Source organism: Myotis brandtii, unplaced genomic scaffold, assembly GCF_000412655.1.
Source record: "Myotis brandtii unplaced genomic scaffold, ASM41265v1 scaffold144, whole genome shotgun sequence".
Classification (NCBI taxonomy): domain Eukaryota; kingdom Metazoa; phylum Chordata; class Mammalia; order Chiroptera; family Vespertilionidae; genus Myotis; species Myotis brandtii.
This window is the reverse complement of record NW_005355159.1, coordinates 114,621-134,672: the sequence shown is the minus strand read 5'-3', so window position 1 is coordinate 134,672 and position 20,052 is coordinate 114,621. Positions and strand designations below refer to the sequence as shown.

Here is a 20,052-nt window from a genome sequence, read left to right as displayed (position 1 = left end):
TCGTTTGACCCCCAAAGGGGTCTCGACCCACAGGTTGAGAACCGCTGCTCTAGAGTTTCAGATTCTGAAGTATTTGGGGGTCAGAATGTGAGTATGGAGTTTTCCAAGGGCCCACACCAGACTCATTCCCAACCTTGCATCCCTTCTCACGAGTTTGGATTGTATTCACATGCTCCGTGGACGCTGCCGCCCCTTGCCCTCCACCGGATGCCAGGTTCTCACCTTCCCTGGGCTTGGCGTTCACCCACTTGGAGGATGCCTATAGGCAGCAGCCCCATTGTGGAGCCGCTCTGGGCGCCCTCCCCTTTGGCCATGACCCGCGGGCCACGCCATCTGGTATCGGGATGCCGGGATGTCCTTCTGCTCCACCGGCCTCTGCTCCGTCTGGGCTCGGGTAGTAACCGCTGCCGCCACCACAGTTGCCATGCAAGAGTAAAGCCAGCAGGCTGGTGGCACACGCGAGTGCACACTCCCTTACACTCCCTCTCGCACCTCTCAAAGGTTAGCTCCGCCCTGTCGAATCCAGCCAGTCCGGGAGCCCTGCTGCCCCACCTCCAGCCAATCCGCTTGCCCACCGGCCTCACTCCTCCCCCCTCCCCCCCAGTATATGCAAATTAACTGCCATCTTGGTTGGGTTAATTTGCATATAGTCATTCTGATTGGTTGGTGGGAGTAGCGAAGGTATGGTCAATTAGCATCTTTGTCTTTTATTAGTGTAGATATTGTTTTTGTGATTAATCACTATGCTTTAATTATGTTCAATTAGTAACAATGAAATTGGGGGTAGCCACAACATGAGGAACTGTATTAAAAGGTCGCGGCATTAGGAAGGTTGAGAACCACTGGTCTAGACGAAAGTGTCACTCTCTCCTAAATGCATCAGGGGCTGTAGTCTTCCCGGCAGGACTGTTTATTAAACCAACCAACAGGACCCCCAAGCAGACAAACCTGGGCCCTCCTTAAGTTTTTTGTCAAGGTTGACATTTACCCCAGGGCTTTCATCAGTGGCCTGTACTGCCAGCTGCCTGCTGAGAAGACAGGGTGGGTGTGGGCAGCTAAGCAGCTCCTGGCCCCTCCTGCCTCTGTGGGTCCTGCCCATGCTAGGCTGCAGGGAATCCACTGTGCTCTCAAAGAGCCCATCTAGCCTGGGCTGAGGGGTTCCCTCCTTTAACTCCTTGAATAGTAAGTAGTAAGCTTCCCCCCAGTTGTCAGGAAAAGATGCTAAAAATAGAATTCTCAATTTTAAACTCTTTCCTTTTTTCTTAAACTTTCAGTGTTCCCCTGCTAGTGGGTGCTAGCAGATGACAAAGTGAATACATAAGAAACAAACATTAGCAGAAAACTTAAACATGTGATCATGCCTGATCCAATATCTTATTGTTTTCATGGGTGTGGGTATGCTTGCAGTTGAGATTTTACATGCATTCATACAACATAGTATATTTTCTACTAATGTATATGATGGGATTAAATATGAAATGAGGTATTCATGGTATTCTACAAAGAACAGCATAGAGTTCCAGATGCTCTGCCACTTATATAAATTGGAAGCCTAAATCCAACAGAACATTTTTTAGTGTGGAGGAGTAGGCATATGGATAATAAACAAGTAAAATAAATTAAGAAGATAATTTCAGAGTGTGACAAGTACTGTGAAGGAAATAAGCAATGCATGTGATGGGGAGTGACTGTAGGTAGGTCCCTTTTTTTGAGAGAGAGAGAGAGAGAGAGAGAGAGAAATCTCTTGGAAAATAAGTCCATGTAGAGGTCTGCAGAATGAGACGGAAAACACCCCATATTCCAAAGAATTCCAGAAAAGGAAATAGCATTTTCAAAGACTCAGAGTGAGGAAAGAGCTTGGTGCATTAGAGGAAAGAATTGGAGGCCAGTGTGGTTAGTAAGTAAAGCGATACAGGGTAATGCCAGAAGGAGGGTGGGGCTGTTTCATGCCAGGACCCATGGATCAGATATGGAGTTTGGATTGTATTTGAAGCTCAACAGGAGCCATATTTAAAAGGTCACTCCCTAACTACTGTGTAGAGAATGAGTTGTAGGTGTACAGGGTGGAAGCAGGGAGTCCCGTTAGGAGGCTGTTGTGGAATATATATATATATATAATCCCCCAAGAGATTTGAGAGATGATTTAAATACAGAATCATCTGGACTTGGTGATGAAGTGAATGCGAAGTGTGAGAGAGCTGAAGTCAAGGTTTTTGCTGGTGCCAGGGAAGACTAGAGGAAGAACAGGTTTAGGGAGACTCTGGAGTTCCCACTCTGGATTGGTGAGTTTGGGTGCCCATGTCACCTTCAAGTGGAATGTCTAAGAAGCAGTTGCACAAATGGGCCTGAAACTTAGGAACAAGGTCTGGACTGGAAACAGAAAGTTGTGAACTACCAGCAAATGTAATTAAAATCAAGGATTGGCTGATGCTACTCTGAAAGAGAAGGAGATAGTCTAGGATTAAGCCCTAAAAATCTTTCATTTGGCAAACATTTATTGAATCCCTTTGTATGAAGCCTGTGTAGGATCTGAGGATACAGTGAGAAAGAAATAAGGTGCAATCCCAGCCCTCAAGGAGCTCAGCCTAGTGGAGGAGTGGGAGTTGATCCAAGTTTTGTGGGTCTGGACACTCTAAGAAAAAAATATAAAACCATTGCTACACAATTAATTACAAGGCCTAGGCAAGGGTTTGTGTATGGGAGAGATGGGTCCAGAAGCTTAAGCTTAATCAGCTCCCTGGTAAATCCTCTTTAGTGTGGAAGAAAGACATGTAAAACTAATAAATACCATATCATGTGTAGAGACGCATGTAAGTTCTGAGGGATGTAGTACTACAGAGAGTGGACATCTCAACAGATCAGAGAGTCAGGGAAGGCTTCCTAGGGGAGGTGACGCTTAGTGGAATCTTGAAGGACCAGCAGGAGTTGGCTGGCTAGAGAAGGGGTAGGGAGTCTGCTAGGTATGTGTAAAGGCCAGGGGAACGAGAGTGTGAATAGACTGTAGCTGCACTGTCCAGTATGGTGACCACTAGCAACATACTGAGCTCTTGAAATGAGGCTAGTCAGCACTATGGAAAACAATATGGATATGACTAAAAATGTTAAAAATGGAACTGCCTTATGATCCAGTGATTCCACTTCTGGGTATATATCTGAAGAAACCCAAAAAACTAATTTGAAAGAATATATACACCCCTATGTTCATTGCAGTGTTATTTACAATAGCCAAGCTATGGAAGTAACCCAATTGTCCATCAATAGACAAGTGGATAAAAAAAGGACTGGTGTGTGTGTGTGTGTGTGTGTGTGTGTGTGTGTGTGTATATATATTATGCATCCATAAAAAAGAATGAAATCTTACCATTTGTGACAGTATGGAATGACCTCCTAGAGCAGTGGTTCTCAACCTTCTGGCCCTTTAAATACAGTTCCTCATGTTGTGACCCAACCATAAAATTATTTTCATTGCTACTTCATAACTGTAATGTTGCTACTGTTATGAATCGTAATGTAAATATCTGATATGCAGGATGGTCTTAGGCAACCCCTGTGAAAGGGTCGTTTGACCGCCAAAGGGGTCGCAACTCACAGGTTGAGAACCGCTGTCCTAGAGGGTATTATGCTAAGTGAAAAAAGTCAGTGAGAGAAAGACAAATACCATATGATTGCACTTACATGTAGAATCTAAAGAAGAATGTACTAGTAAATGAACAAAACAGAAACAGACTCATAGATAGAGTACAGACTAATGATTTCCAAAGGGGAGGGGGTTTCAGAGGGGGACTGGATAAAAAAGGTGAAGGGATTGAGAAATATAGATTGTTATTTAAAAATATTCATGGGAGTGTAAAGTACAGCATAGGAAATAAAGTCAATAATATTGTAATAATTATGTATGGTGCTGGTTGGGTATCAGAAATATTAGGGGAACCACTTTGTAAAGTATATGATTGTCTAACCACTATGCTATGCATCTAATCCAAAATAATATTGAATGTAAACTGTAATTGAAAAAAAATTTAAAAATAAAGGTATGTTAAGAAGGTTGACATTTGCCGAAACCGGTTTGGCTCAGTGGATAGAGCGTCGGCCTGCGGACTGAAGGGTCCCGGGTTCGATTCCGGTCAAGGGCATGTACTTGGGTTGCGGGCACATCCCCAGTGGGGGATGTGCAGGAGGCAGCTGATCGATGTTTCTCTCTCATCGATGTTTCTGACTCTCTATCTCTCTCCCTTCCTCTCTGTAAAAAATCAATAAAATATATTAAAAAAAAAAAAAAGCTAAGAAGGTTGACATTTATGTATAAAAAAAGAAATGGGACTAGTAGGCATAATAAAAGAATGGAATCTTACCATTTTCAACAGTATGGATGAATCTAGAGGGTATTTATGCTAAGTGAAATAAGCCAGTCAGAGAAAGACAAATATGATATGATTTCTCTTATATATAGAATCTAATAAACAAACAAATGAAATACAAACAGACTTATAGATAGAGAACAAACTGACAGCTGTCAGAGGGAGTTTAGGGGCTGGGTGAAATAGATGAAGGGATTAAGCAAGCAAGCAAACAAACAAAAAACCTCATAGACACAGGCATTAGTTTGGTGATTATCAGAGGGAAAGGGGGTGGGGAGGTAGAAGAGGGTAAAGGGGGGATAGGTGGTGATGGAAGGAGACTAGACTTGGAGGGGTGAACGTACACTACAATATACAGATGCTGTATTATAGAATTTTATACTCGAAACCTATATTATTTTATTAACCAACTAGAGGCCTGGTGCACAAAATTCATGCACTGGGGGGGTGTCTCTCAGCCCAGCCTTACCCTCTCCAATCTGGGACCCCTTGGGCGATGTCCGGATGCCGGTAGTCAGACATCCCTCTCACAATCTGGGACTGCTGGTTCCCAACTGCTTGCCTACCTGCCTGCCTGATTGCCCCTAACTGCTCCCCTGCTGGCCCAGTCACCCCCAACTGCCCTCCTTGCAGGCCCGGTAGCCCTGCAAGCCTGATCGCCCCCTAACCACTCCCCTGACAGCCTGATCACCCCCAACTCCCCTGCTGCTGGCCCAGTCACCCCCAACTGCCCTCCTTGCAGGCCCGGTAGCCCTGCAAGCCTGATCGCCCCCTAACCACTCCCCTGACAGCCTGATCACCCCCAACTGCTCCCCTGCTGGCCCAGTCACCCCCAACTGCCCTCCTTGCAGGCCCGGTAGCCCTGCACTGCCCTCCCCTACAGGCCCAGTTGCCCCCAACTGCCCTCCCCTGCAGGCCTGGTTGCCCCCAACTGCCCTCCCCTACCAGCCATCTTTTGACCACATGGGAGCAGCCATCTTGTGTGAGGGTGTGACAGTCAATTTGCATATTACCTCTTTATTATATAGGATATAACCCAAATAATTTCAATAAAACATTTAAAAAATGAAATGGGGCTAGTAATAATTACTGCAAGTATAAAATACACACTGGGTTTCAAGGGCTTAGTATAAAAAAGTAAAATATCTCATTAATATTTTAGATATTAATTACATTGAATTATATTTTTGATATGTTAGGTTAAAGTATATTATTAAAATTAATTTTACTTGTGCTTTTACTTAAAAAAATTATGTGGCTTGCATTCTATTTCTATTGGACAGATCTGGACTGGAGGTAAGCAGGAGGCTGGTGTGTGCTCAGCTTAGGAGTCTGTGCTCCCTTTTAAGGACAGTGGCCCCAGGATGCAGTGGAGGGACATGATGTGCTTTGCTCTGAAAATCACTGGCTAAGGGGTGGAGAATGAACCAGAAGGAGAACAGATCAGAATTCAGGAGCTGTTGCAGAACTGTAGGCAGGAGAGTGGAAAGATGAGGCCAAATTTGAGGACTTGCATGAACTAGGTCTGACAACTAGTTGGATGTGGTCTGTGAGGGAGAGGGAGGAATTTGGGTAGACTTGTGGGTGTCCAGCCTAGACAAATGAGTGGATCAGGGTGCAAGCCTATACTCAATGAAGGGATAAAGTGAAGTGTCCCCAACTAGAGTGTAACCTGGGTGAAGGACTCACACCAGGGGTTCAGTAAATATTTATTGAAGAATGTTTTTAAAAAATCAGACTAAAATGTGTGGTTTAGGAAATGTGTCAGGGATTGTGTCTAGAAGGGGAGAGGTAAATGATTAGCTAACTGCTACATTAGTGGGAGATAGAAATTGAAAATCAAGAGGACAAGCCCCCTGAGGGGCTACAAGGTTTCTATGAACAGTTGCAAGGGATCCCATTGCTCATTCTCAGCAAGATGCATCCCTGGGGGCTTAGCTGGCATGGAAACATTTTCTTCAGTTTCCTTAGCCCCGTTGCTAATTTTCATGAGGAGAAGGAAAAGGTGGGGTGATGATGCTGAAGAAAGAGGAGGGAGAATGGTGTGGTGTGAGAGGTGGATGTGGGAATGTGTTTATAATAAGGCATATACTGAGAACACCTGCTTGCCGGTACTGTACCCATAAATGGATCCACCAGCATTACCCAAATGTAGACAAACATTCACATCCATTTACTTGAATAATTTGAAACTGAGCCACTAGAGAATATAGATTTGACCTCATTTTCTTATGCTTGAGAAAAGAAATGTAATTTAGTAAAAAACTAAACAACAAAAAACCTTGAATAGAGATTAGGAGATTGGGATTGTCACTATCTTTGTGAGTACAGGCAAGTCACAGAATGTCCCTGCATCTTTTTTCTCATCTATCAAAATAGCAGTAATAACACTAGTCTTGTTTATTTCACAGTTAGTAGTATCGAATGAGGAACTGGCTGTGAAAGGCTTTAGAAAGTTAGAAGTGTGTACTGAGGTTAGAAGATATATATACAATGAACCCATAGAAAAGTGTTTTGTCTTGAATAAATCTCAATTGCAGAGAAATCAGTAGGCATGGGCATCATGAGACAAAAGTGGGTCTCTCCTGCCCCTCTGTGGACAGAACCAGCCATCCCAAAGGGTAGCCTGGTCCCTCATCATTCTTTGCCTCCAAGAACTCATTGAATGAAGATTGGTTATGATAAGTAGGGAGATGGCTGGGCCAGTGGGGGTCAGTGCGGTAGACTCCAGTATCCCAGTAATCTTACAGGTATGTCGTGAAAGCGTCAGGGGATTTGTTCAGAAAATCCACAGTACTCCCCTTCATATTCAGATTGGTTATTTCTATTCTGTTACATCATTTGTGAGACAAACATGATAACCACTACATTATGGAAACATGACTCATTAATTCATTTGTTCATTCATTAATTCATTGATTCATTCATTCAGCCTGTATCCAAGCTTTCAAACCCGCCCCCCCCATCCTTCAGAGCTTACCCAAATTCTACCTATTTCAGGAAGCCTTCCTTGTCCATCTCAGTACAGCACATTTATCAATCCCTCTAATTTCTTGAAACACATTTTGCTTTGTCATGTGCTTGTGCTATCATGTGTCTTGATTCCTTTCTGGACATAGATTCCACGTCCTAAACATCTGTGTATCCCTACAGTGCTAACACAGCACCATGTAAACAAGCAGGTGCTCAGGAAATAAGAACTGAATGAATGAACATGTTGGGTGGATGGATGAGGGGGTAGCCCTGGATTCGGCAGTATTTTCCATATTTTCTGAGCTGGACAGAGAAGGGAGTGTAGTAAGTCCAGTTCTAGTTCTGGCCATGGAGGTTGGTGGGGTGGAAGAGGCAACTGGAAGGCAAAGACAGTTACTGGGGCAGCCATTGGTGACCCTGCTGCCTGAAGATGGCACTGGAGGCCAGTTGGGAGTAGCTACTCACTCACCTGTAGTGAGCACCTACTGTGTACAAGACACAGTTCAGGGGAACAGAGATGGCTGTATCATAAGTTCATTGCATGGCCAAAAAATATATGTGAAAGTTTAAACAGTGATTTTTAAAAAAGTTAAAATGACAGTAAATGCAAAATGGCAAGATAGTGGTCCAGATAGTACATACTGTGGGCTTAATGAGCCTTCAGCTTGATTTTCTAGGGCTGTTTCCCAGTGGGCTGCCCTGCAGCTTCACCAGCACTTATCTGTCTACAGAGCCAGATTTTGGTATCACAGAATGTGCTCACTACTGTTATAAAGCTTTTGAGGAGAGATGTAGCAGAGTGAGCTGAAGTGAGGGTGAGGTGGATGGGGCCATTTGGGAAAGTTTCATATCTGAAAATTTGGCATACAGAGGGACGCAGAGGGCATGAACAAGGGAATGGGAGTTGGAATAGATTAGGTATATTTAGAAGACAGTTCATTCATTAATTTATCAAATATTTATTGAACCCTTGCAGAGTTTTTGTGCTGGACACACATGGTAAATGAAATGGGCAGTCTATCTTCAAGATGCTAGTGGGGCAGTAGATTTATTTGCATGTTTGCTAACGTACATATAACACAAATAACACATACATATAACACAAAGTGGGGAAAGTGCTATGAAGGAAAAGAATAGAAGTCTATAAAAGAGAATTAGATGGGCACCCCATAATGAAGGTTTCAAGTTGGGTAAGAAGGATGGCACATTTGAGGGACCAGAAGACGGGTGGTGAGTGGACACATCTGGCTGGGAATGGCGTATGCAGGCTGAAGCCAGGCTGTGGAAGGCCAGGTTGTCTCTGCTGAGTTTCTGTGTTCCAACCTGAGGGCTTCCTGGAGAGAGAGGGAAATAGGGAGAAAGAGTGACGGTCTCTCCAAACACCTTGTGACTCCTGTCCCCGTTTGCAGCCAGGTGATGGGGCAGTGGCGATGGATGAGCTACAGGAGAACAAGAAGCTGAAGGTGGGTGCCATGTAGAGTCTGCGCAGTGAGGACACTGCAGGGTCTCACAGGACAGCCACAGACTCAGGGCACTGTGTCCCTGATGCCGAGGATCTTGGGCGGGGCTCAGGCCTGGGAAGCTCCTGGGAGTGCTGCCAGGCTGAGCCTGGGAAGGAGCGAGGGACTCTTGGCCCCATGTGGCCTGGGAGGAGGTGCTGGTTTGGGAGCTGGAATGTCACTGCTTGCTTTGCCACTAGCTCGCTGTGTGAGCTTGGGCCTCAGATTCTGTATCTGTAAATGACTGGACTAGATGAACTCAAGTCTAACTTTACAGCCCCCAGCATGCCATGATTGATCAAAAGCCTAATTACCTGTGGCTTTGGAATGCCCAGAACTAAGAGAACCATCAGAGGGCACTGGGGCAGAGGAGTCTGAGGTTTGTGAAAAAATGTCTTAGCTGCCTTTGGCCTATGGGGTATTTGGGAAGAAGTATGGGGACCTTAGAGAGAGCCTGGGCCTACTAGATAAAAAGGAAACCTCCCCATCCAAAGAAAATCCCTAGACCAGTTGTAAAGTACTGTGTTACCACAGCCACTAGATGGCAGAAGAGTTCAGAGCCAGAGGGATGGGGAAGGTGAAAGTGGGGGGTAGGTTATGGAGGTGTGGGGCGTGGGGTGGGGTGGGGTCAGAGGGACTGAGCAAGTGTTTGTCTGTCTTTGGATGCTCCCTTGTAAATCTGTGTGTGTCACATCTGTGTCTGCAGCTATAGATGTGAGGATGTGTGTGTGCCTGTGAAGATTCTTGAGCACATGGGTAGAAAAAAAATCTGAATTGGGAATTAGAAGACCTGGGTGCTAGTCTTGACTCTTTAATTTACACCCCACATGAACATGTTGTCATTTCCTTTTCTGTAGAAGGGATCCCAGTTTCCTTATCTGTGGGAGTGGGGCAGTGATAAAGCACCATGATGCGGTTCGTGGACTGCGAAGGGCTGTGCCCATGTGCAGGGTCTGCTGTGTGGTGTGTGGGTGAGCGTGTGCTTCTATGGGGTGTGCTTGGGGAGATGGAAAAACCCTTGGCAATGTGGTGTCCTCAGTACCCATTGTCTGCTGCTCCCTTTGAGACCTTAGGGAATTACTCAGTATGTGGGATTAGTCAGCCATGGGAGCGTTGAGGGGAGGCTGAGAAGAAAGCAGTGTAACTCCTGGTTAATGTGAAGGACAAGGTGAGGCCAGAGAAACGCTCCTGTGCTTTCCCTCTGATCTCTCTGGGAGGGAGGCAGTGTTCAGTGAGGCCCTTGGGTGGCTTCCCACCTGGCTTGGGCAGGGGCCCACTGAGGCCTGTGCTGCTCTCTCCTGCTCAGCTCCCGTCCGTGCTGACCCGAGGGAGCAGCTCAGCCTCTCTGCACAACAGCACCATCCGCAGCACCATGTACCGGCTCATGCTCCACAGCCTGGACCCTCTGGGGGAAGGTAAGCAAGGCCTCCCCAGACCTGCGTGGTCTCCCTGTCCACTCCTTCCCTCCTGCAGCTGGACAACAACTGGGACCTGCAAAACGGAGGCAGTGGGTGGGTTGAGGGCAGGAGTGGGAAGAGAGAGTTAGCAGAGGAGAGTGGGTGGCAGTCAGTCTGGGAGACAGGGTAGAGACGAAGACACGGAACTCACTGGGAGAGGAGAGGGCCCCAAGGAGCCAAGGCCTTTAGGCACCCACATTCCTCTGTTTCCCTGCCTCCCTGTCCTCTCTTGTAAAATGAGGAGGTTCAGCTGCAGATAGTGAGGCCATGATGCTGTGTGCCCCGCACGGGTTATGTGGGGGCTGCCCTCAGTATCTTCTCTGTGCAGCCCGCCACAGTCTCCTCCAGGCAGCTTGGCTCAGGCTGACTGGCCAGGGTCGCTTCCAGTGGAAGCTCCTGTAGGTGCCAGAAACTGGTGTCCTAGGAAGACTGCCAACCCTCCCCCTCAGCCAGGAATCCCAAAGGATATCCTGGGAGCTGCCAGGACCACTTCTGGGGGTGGTGAGGGTCCAAAGTGCAGTGGGAGCTGATGTCCAACTTCACAGATGATTTGGCAGCTGAGATTCTCACCATCCTTCTTACCATTTCCTGCCTTCTGGCCTCCCTCTCCAAAGAGCTGCCCCTAACACGATTCTCAGGCCCCCACAGGCACCCCTCCAGGCAGGAGGCCCATCAAGGGAAGGTTGTCTTTTGGGCAGAAGCCACGGGGTTGTGTTTGCAGTTGGGCAGAGGGCTGAGAACTGAACTGTATATGACACTAGAGACTGACCCTTGAGCCCCAGGGAGCACCCTGACTGAGATTTCTGGTTCAGGGACACATTTTGGGGGCTCAGAATTCCCTCAGGCCCTTAAGTATCTTCTTCAGACACAATATTGGGACTTTGGGTATTTGAAACAACTATGTTGTACTGTGAAAGCAGACTCAAAGACAAGGTGATCAACCCTTCCTTAGCAAATCCTCAAGGTGAGCCCTGGTGGACACTGAGTAAGACCTCCTGCAGCGCCAGCTCCAGAAGCAGTCCCGCTGGGGTTCTGAGAGCGAGTCTGCAGCCCCTGGCCGCCTGTGTGCTATCCGTGCGGCTGTGTCATGAAGGAAGCTGTGTCTCTGGGCCATGCTGGGCCACTCCTCTGGGAGTTACTGACTCTGGTAAAGTCTTAAAGATGAAGACTTCTCCTCAATGGGACCACAGGGCCCCCTGCCTGGGCCGCTTCCACCACTCACAGCCGCCAGCTGGCCTGCTTGTCCTGACAGGATTATGTGATGTCCAAGCCAGGCCGAGGTCAGAGGAGATTGATACTAAGGAGATGATCCTCCGTGCTGAGCTGAGAGGCATGTGAGGAAACCAGCTCTGGGGGAGCCAGCAACCGTCATCCCAGGGAAGACAGTCCTGCGTGGTCCACGGTGTGCCTGTGCGGCATGGAGTGGCCCTCGCTGTGAATGACTGCTGGCATGCTCTGGGGTACAGTCCTGCCCAGGGAAGCCAATCCTGATTCTACACCGTGAGATTCCATCCAGGAGGGGCTGTGACTGCACAGGACTGTGATGAAGGCCTTTGTTCCCTAGACTTTCCAGATACATGTTTGTGTTTCCATGTGCTGTTTCCAATGGCTGTCCAGATGTTTCCACCCTTGTCAGGTGTTCCAGTTCTTCCACAGAACTTGTCTGAACTCTCACCCTGTGAAGAGGATCCAATGATCCCCATGCCTCTTCTGTGTGTGTGTGAGTGGGGGGGGGGGCGGAGAGAGAGGGGTCTCATAGTTGGCCTGCTTTTCTTGGGGGCATGAGAAGTGAGAGGGTAGGGTGTGTGAGGAGGGATGAAAAGGAAAGAGGGGAACTTGGTTTTATTGCCAGTCCCTCCAGCTAACAGTTGGCAGATATTCTCAGTGCCAGGACTGGAACCAGGGGAGCCCCTCTTTGACAACAGCTACGTGTCACTCAACAGAAGATGCCAGTGCTCGATCCCTGCCAACGGGGCGCTGGACTTGTTTGGATGAAGGAGGCAGTGGAGTGCTCACTTCCTGACATCTCAGTCCTGACAAGGACCTCCTGGGCAGGCCCACCAGGAAACTTCAAGGGACCACACATGCCAGAGCAGTGGAGCCCGTTGCCAGAGGGGCTGCAGCTGGAACCTACTGTGAGAATGTAGGGACAGGCTGAGAGGAGGAAATTCCAGACCCGTTAATGTTTCCTGCCCATCAAGGCTGAGCTTGATCCACCCAGTTTTCCAGATTGCACCCGCTCAGCCCGTCTGGATCATGGACTAGAGGACCGTCAGGGTCTAACCCAAACCCTCTGGAACATGGTGCTGCAGACTCAGTGGGACAGCTGCTCTCAACTCCTGTGTCAGCTCATCATTATCATCATAGCTAAACCTGATGCAGTGCTTTCTAGGTGCTAGGCACTGTTTTAAGCAAGTCGATGTATCAATTAATTTATTCCTTCAACAAGTCTGTCAGATTTTACAGATGAAGAATCTGAAGGACAGAGAGGTTAAGGAATCACTCAGCTCAGTCCATGGCTAGCAAGTGGAAGAACTGGGATTCAAATCAAGGTTGTCTAGTTTCAGAATCTGAGCTAAGATAATATTTAATTGCAGCAATTACAGTATTTTTATTTATTTTGTCTCGCAGATCCCCACATTGTGTGTATCATGGTGTTGCCTTTTTAGAAAAGGGATGCTGAGGCTTAGAGAGGATACACAGGCTTTCCAAGGTCACCCAGAGTTCACAGGGCAGAGCCAGCGTGGAATGCAGAATAGACTCCAGGGCACCACTTTGTTCCATCATGTGTATCATTATCCTCAGCTTCCCACACTACACGGCTGTGAGGGGGACCTTCATGGCCCCTGCACCTCAGTCTCTGTGCCTCCCACCTGAAATGATGCATGGAAAGCACTTTGCATGTCTCCTGGATCACAGTCACACTGAAAGAGTTGCCCTCCCCATTTTTCTTGCCTGGAAACCAGGGCAGCACCATTCTGAGCACAGTGCTCTGTGGGCCTCCAGGAAAGCATGTGCACAGGGATCTGGAAGGGGGCCCTGTGTGGGTTCCAGGTGTCTGGGGTCAAAAAGGGTGTGGCAAGGAGCTTGGTGAGCAGCTACTTCCCCCTTGCCACTGAGAGGGAAGGCTCAGAAATATGGCCACCAGCAGTGCCCCTGCAGTTATAGCAAAGCGTATAGTAGATTTATAGAAAGTAAGCTGTAAAGGCCCTTACACATAATCTAGTCCAAGGATGTAATTATTTCTCCATTCCCTGCCCATTGCAGACACCTCCGATCAATCCTGGCACTCTCCTACCAGACCTGGATGAGGATTCTCCTCAATTCAGCACTCAGGCAGCCATCACTTGGGCTCACAAAGGAATTAAACCCTATCTGTTGCCCCCAACACTAACCATGTTATTTTACCAGAAAGAAAACAGGGGAAGTGACTTGCTCAAGGTCACAGCCAGTTAGTGACAGTGCAGGGAATGTAAGACAAAAGTTGGGAACTGGGCACCGTGACAAGGCTAGTAGGACTAGAATCCAGACATCATAACTCCCAGGCCAGCCTCTTCCCATGCACTTGAGCTGCTCTGGTTGCTAGTCCACCAGCCTAACTGAAGGGTGTGGCGGCGATACTTTGGTCCCAGCTATGCTTCTTTTTTCATTTGCAGCACAATCCTCCAAGAACAGGGATGAGGAGAGCTTGAATCAGGAGGCCAAAGCCAAGCCTCAGGCCAAAGCAGAGAGCAAACCAGAAGGTGAGACCAGCAGGCTTTCTCCTGCACCTTCCTTCCTCCTATCTGCCAGGGCTGAGGCAGGGCTCTTGACCTCTCTGAGCCAGTCAGCTGGAGTGGTGATCTGGTGCTGCCTGCACTTTGCTGTAGTCCAGAGTCCCTCTTCCCCAGGCAGTCCTGTACTGTTCCCTCCATACTCTCCTTACGTGGGGTAGGCAAGGCCAGGCAAGGCCAGGCTGAAGGTTGTTGAACTCCCACTTCTGTTTTTGCTGAATCTTGTCCCAAATTAGACTATATTGGACTCTAGTTCTTCTTCCTGCCACTTCTACAAAAGGATAGTTCTGCTAGGGATTGGCCCGAGACCAGCAACCCCAGTGAGGAAAGGCCACCAGGGTCTGGTGACAGAAATCCAGCATCTGTGTGGCTGCTGGGACAGGGAGTGTGAGACAGCTACTGCCCTGTGGGCTCTATACTGCACACCAGGACTACCTGTTGTACTCAGTAACCCTTGGAGGGAGGTAGAGCAGCAGTGGTTGTTCCCATTCTATAGACACCATTCTATAGACAACGGAGGCTCAAGAGGTCAAGTGACTTTCCCAAAGCCACACAGCCAAGAAGCGAAAGAGCCTGTACCTAAACCCAGCTCTCCAGACTTGCCAAGGCTTCCTAGCTGCTGTCTTTGAAATCATTAGGATCCTCTCCATGCAGCTGGTAGGGGGAAAGGTCAGACCCTTAGGGCTGGGGCTTTACCCTCTCTCTGTTCCAGTTGCCTATGCTGGCCAGGATGGAAATGTCTGCGAATACAGAAGGAGCAAGGATTGCCATTTCCCAGCCATCCTCTCATCTGTACATATCTCTGTGGAAAGGACAATAACAGTTCACATCACATCATTTTACTTTTTCTATCAACAAGAAATCCCCCTTCTGAGATCCGGAAGTGGACAAGTCCAATAGCCCTGTAGCCACTCACATCAGTCTCTATTAGCGGCCCTCAACACCTGGTACTCTTCTGACCTATCCCATGTTTATCCTTTAAAGAGGAGGAGCCAACCAAGCTCCCTGCGGTCAAGGTCACACCAGCCCCTGCTCCAGACGTCAAGGGAGACCAGGAGGAGGATCCTGGCGGTCAGGTAGGCACAAGCCTCTTCCCAGGTAGAGGAGTGTGAGAGACCCAGGGAAGGACTTGTTGACCAAAAAGCCTTCCTTCCTGAAGGTCTGAGGTTCATTCCTCTGGGGTAAGCATTGCGAAGATGAGATACTTCATGGAGCCAGTTAATTCACCATTACACCCGAGTGTGAGTCAGAGAACATATATAAGAATGTGTTGCCAACTGTCACCTACTGTAAAAACATAAGAAAAAACTGTTAGGGGTCTCTCAGCAACTTAGGGATGGTGAGACCAGTCAGCTCAAAATGCCAGGGGAGGGTGCTGGGGAAAGCCTGGGGACCTTCCAAGGCATCTTGGCCTTGTCCACTGGGCTTCCTGGGTTCTGATACTGCTGTCTTTACAGCCTCAGCCTCTCCTGCTACAGCCAAACTGGACTTCTTGTCTCCATGCTTTTCTACCTGGGCCCAGATGGTTTCCTCCCCCTAGAACAGGGGTGGGCAACCTTTTTGTGAGCGCGTGCCAAAACCAGCAAAATCTCTGACTCAAAATTCTTCTGCGTGCCAACCCTAATTTTTTGAGAACATGTTATGCCTACTTGATATCTCTTAAGATGTACATATGTGAAGAACCTTGAAGAAATAATAAAATTCATTCGAGCGACAAAAACACAGTATATGATGATGAAAAATACATTTATTTTTTAATGTATACATGTTATGTAAAATTATTTATTTATCTAAGATGCACCTACACTGAATTTATCTGAAAAATAAAAAAGTCGATATTAAGAAAAAAAATTGTAAATGGAAGATTATAAGAGAGGGTTTCGCGTGCCAGCAAAAGTTACTGGTGTGCCATGTTTGGCACGCGTGCCAGGGGTTGCCCACCCCTGCCCTAGAATGCCTTTTCCTCCTTTTTCAGATACCCTAACCTGCCTCCAGGCAAGTGCAAATGCCTCCTTTGCCATAAGGCTTCCCCACCGTCCAATCTGAATGCCTGTGGTACATTGTTCCTCTCCCAGGGCTCTTATCAATACTGCCTTCCTTGTACTCTGTCTCTTGTTTCCCCTGCTAGGTGGTGAGGTTCCTGAAGGCAGGATCCAATTCTGAGTCATCTCTGTTTCCCCCACAGAGAGAAACTCAAGGCACAATAAGGGTCGAGTGACTGGCAATAAATTAACAATCAGTTTGCAGGTTCCATTGCTGTTTTTTGTTTTTTTTAAACTTGACACTCAGAAGCACTCAATTATATCTTATCCTTAAGCCAGCAATTTGGGTTCAGTGTCTAAGACATTTTCATAGTATCATGAGTGTCCCGAGTAGGTCCCGGACAGCCAGCTCAATTAAAAGGGATTAAGAGGAACCCCAGCGCAGGAAGTGAAGGTTGGTGTCACTAGGAGCTGGACCTAGGCCTGAGAAGGTATCTGTGATCCTGGAGGCTTCTCATTCCATGTCTGGCTCTCCCTCACATCCCTTCCTCTGTGTGCACACTTTCCTAGTAGCCTGGCTCCATTTGCTTCCTTATTAGCTCACAGAGCCCTAAAATACTACCCTAGTTCTCCAGTCTACAGGGGGGATCAACCAGTGATTGGCTCCTAGTCACAGAAGAGAGAAAATTCGTTCAAACCAGGTCATGGGGCAGGGACCCAGCCTGTGTCCAATCAGCTGTGGCAGGGAAAGGGGGGGTGCTTTGACTTCAACAAGGAAGAAGGGATATTAGGGGTGGCAGTTTTTAGAGAAGAGGGTACAGGCTGGGCAGACACTCCCATACCTATGGATTTGAAGGACTTGTCGTCTTCTCCAGGAAACCTCTCCCGATGGGGCTGTGAGGGAGGCAGGAATGACTTCAGACTAAAATCTCACTCTTCATTCCAAATTCAAAGCAAAGCCTTACAGAGACTAATATTTGACTTCATCAGGAGTTCTTAACCCTGGCTGCATAATAGAATAATTTGGGGAAGCTTAAAAAAATGCCCAGGCCCCATCCTCAGTCAATTAAGCCAGAATATCCCGGTTGGGCATGAATGTTTTTAAAGTCTCCAGGTGACTTTAATATGCAGCAGAGTTTGAGACTCACTGAGCATCCCTTGGGGATGGGCTATGTTATGAAATTTGTTACAGAAAACATACTCCATGAGCACACAGTCCAGGCCATTTGTTTGTTTGGATCAGCATATTGTTATAGTTAGTTGAGAGCCTAATCTGAGGACCCTCAGTATCAATGGCTTTAGACTGCATGGAATCAGTCCATGGTTCCCAAACACTGGTCTGCAGATGGACTTGTTGGGAGCACTTGTGAGCATGTTAAAATAGATTCCTGGCTTCCAGTCCCAAATATTCTAATTCAGTTGGTCCAGGTGGGGCAAGGAAATGTATATTTGTTTCTTTTTTAAAAGATTTTAAAATTGATTTTTAAAGAGAAGAAGGGAAAGGAAGAGAGAAACATCAATTTGAAAGCAAAATATTGATCCTCCCTGGGATCGAGCCTGCAACCCAGGCATGTGCCCTGACTGGGAATCTTAACAGGAACCTTTCGGTGCATGGGATAACGCAACCAACTGAGCCACGCTGGCCAGGGCAGAAATGTGTATTTGTAATAAGCTTCCTACACTGTAAGGTTTGGGAACCAAAGATTTCATTTGGCCCTGGCATTTGCAAAACAGGGTAGGTTGGTGGTTAAAAGGCCAAGAGTTGGACTATCCATATTCAAATCCCAACTTTATCACAAACTGTGGACCATGGGCAAGTTATTTAACTACTCTGTACCCTAGTTTTTCCATCTATCAGATGGGTTTAATTCTATCTATATCATTAATTAATTGCTCATGAAACATAGTAATTGCTAGGTATTATTATTAGTATATCACTTAGCATGGTGCCTGGCACATAAAAGCCATCAATAAGTAGGTATTATCATCAATTTATACATATGATGTAATATAACAGTTTAGGAGTCTAGTGGACACAGCAATGTTATATAATCACCAAAAGATATCATGCAATATTAATGGAAACATGTCTAAGACAAGGAAGCTGATAATCCTATTAAACTCTGTGCAGTGTTCTGTGTTCAGGTTTAAAAGCCTCCTCCTGGGATATAAGCTAATTAGAATGAGTTCACCAAGCTGGGGATGAGGCTCCAGGCCATTATATGGGGGGATGACAGAAGGACCTGGGTATCTCTAATGCAGGGAAGAGAGCTGTCTTGTGGAAGAGTGATTAGCTTTGTTCTATGCATCTCCAAAGAGTAAACCTAGACACAGAGGGTAGCTCCTTGGTATACATATGAACTTCAAACCAAGCAGAGTTGCCAAAGATGACAGAAGTTCTTCTGGTGAGTTTTCCATCCCTGGAAATGCTCAAATAAAGACTAAACAACCACTGGGTAGGAATGTTGTGAAGGGGAATTTTGCTGAGTAATTGCACTAGTTTTCTCCTCATACATGAGTTTTTAGTTATATTCTGAGAGAACAACAATAAAAATAATAGGAAGAAACTGGGAAAGAAAACAAGCAGAGAAGTTACGTTAATCGGTTGGCTTTGGATTGCAGGAAGATGTGGCTGGAGCTGAGAGCACAGGTGCAATGACAGGCAAAGAGGTTGAAGCTCCTGGTGAAGGTGAAAATGGAGGTGAAACTCAGCTAGAAGGTGAAGGTGAAACTGAAGCAGAAGGGAAAGGAGACAATGAAGGTGAAGGTGAAATCCAAGCAGAAAGAAAAAGAAATGATGAAAGTGAAGGTGAACTCCAAACAGAAGGAGATGCTGGTGAAGTGAAAGGTGACACTGAAGAGCAGGGATTCAATGCTGGAAATCAAGGTGAAACCGGAAGTGATGAGAAAGGTACAGATGGTGAAGGGGGAGGTGATGGAGGTGATGGTGAACATGAGGAGAACAAGAGTGAAGTCCAAGCAGAAATAAAAGAAAATGATGAAGGTGAAGGTGAACTCCCAGCAGAAGGAGATGGCAAAATGAAAGGTGATGGTGAAACCAAAGAGCAGGACTTCATTGCTGAAAATCAAGGTGAAGCCAAAAGTGTTGAGACAGGTACAAATGGTGAAGGAGGAGGTGATGGAGGTGACAGTGAAGATGAAGATGAAGATGAAGATGAAGAGGAAAATGAGGATGAGGGAGGTGATGGAGGTGACAGTGAAGATGAAGATGAAGAGGAGGATGAAGATGAGGAAGAAGAGGAGGAAGAGGAAGAAAATGAGGAGCCTTTGTCCCTGGAGTGGCCTGAGACCCGGCAGAAGCAGGCTATTTACCTCTTCCTCCTGCCCATTGTGTTCCCACTGTGGCTGACAGTGCCTGACGTCCGGAGGCTGGTGAGTTTGCCCAGCCATACCCTAGCCTAGACTGTCTATCTCCAGAGAGGCTTTCCACCCAAGAGGAGGGAGAGGACAGGGTCAACCAGCTTGGCAGGGCTCAACCACAGAGAGGATTTGGGTTGGAATTTGCAGCTCTGGAGAGGACCATGCACCTAGGGGGACATGGGCCTGTGAGGCCCTAGAATGTGCTTGCTTCTACCTCTATAAGCAATGTGAACTAGTCCCGCCTTGACTGTTTCAGTATTCTGATTTTAATGTAGGAATGATGCCACCACACCCCACCATATTTCACAGGGTTACTGTGAAAACCCAAGGCGATAAGTGCCATTTCTTCCCGGCATCCTATTAACAGGGAAAAATCTGACTAGCATACCCCACCCAAAGGCTGTCCATATTCTGTCTCTGGGTCTGGAGAGGGGAAGGGCAGAGAGAAGTTGCAAAAGCCAAATCAAATACCCAGATCGGCTTGGTTCTGGGGCAAGCAAATAGCTCTTCAGTTTGGTGACTACTGAACACCCTACTGACTGTACTCCCTTGTGGGCCACCAATCCCATCCTTTCCCTGCTATGTCAAGGTCCTCACTGGAAACAGGTTTCAGCTCACACATCTCTAGA

The 20,052-nt window shown here is 47.1% G+C and overlaps 1 protein-coding gene across 9 annotated transcripts in view; it reads left to right on the top strand.

The window, feature by feature from the left end:
* SLC24A1 (solute carrier family 24 (sodium/potassium/calcium exchanger), member 1) overlaps window positions 1–20,052 on the top strand; it is a 34,619-nt gene that overhangs the window by 10,272 nt on the left and 4,295 nt on the right. For 2 of the 9 annotated variants that reach the window (XM_014535428.1, XM_014535437.1), the window contains 5 exons: window positions 8,741–8,794; window positions 10,137–10,245; window positions 13,944–14,030; window positions 15,045–15,141; window positions 18,667–19,435. In XM_014535428.1, coding sequence (XP_014390914.1) covers window positions 8,741–8,794; window positions 10,137–10,245; window positions 13,944–14,030; window positions 15,045–15,141; window positions 18,667–19,435 — 1,116 coding nt within the window. Of the gene's footprint in view, window positions 1–8,740; window positions 8,795–10,136; window positions 10,246–13,943; window positions 14,031–15,044; window positions 15,142–16,487; window positions 16,491–18,664; window positions 19,436–20,052 lie in introns of all 9 variants that reach the window. The other 7 variants (XM_014535431.1, XM_014535430.1, XM_014535433.1 and 4 more) reach the window with 7 other exon arrangements.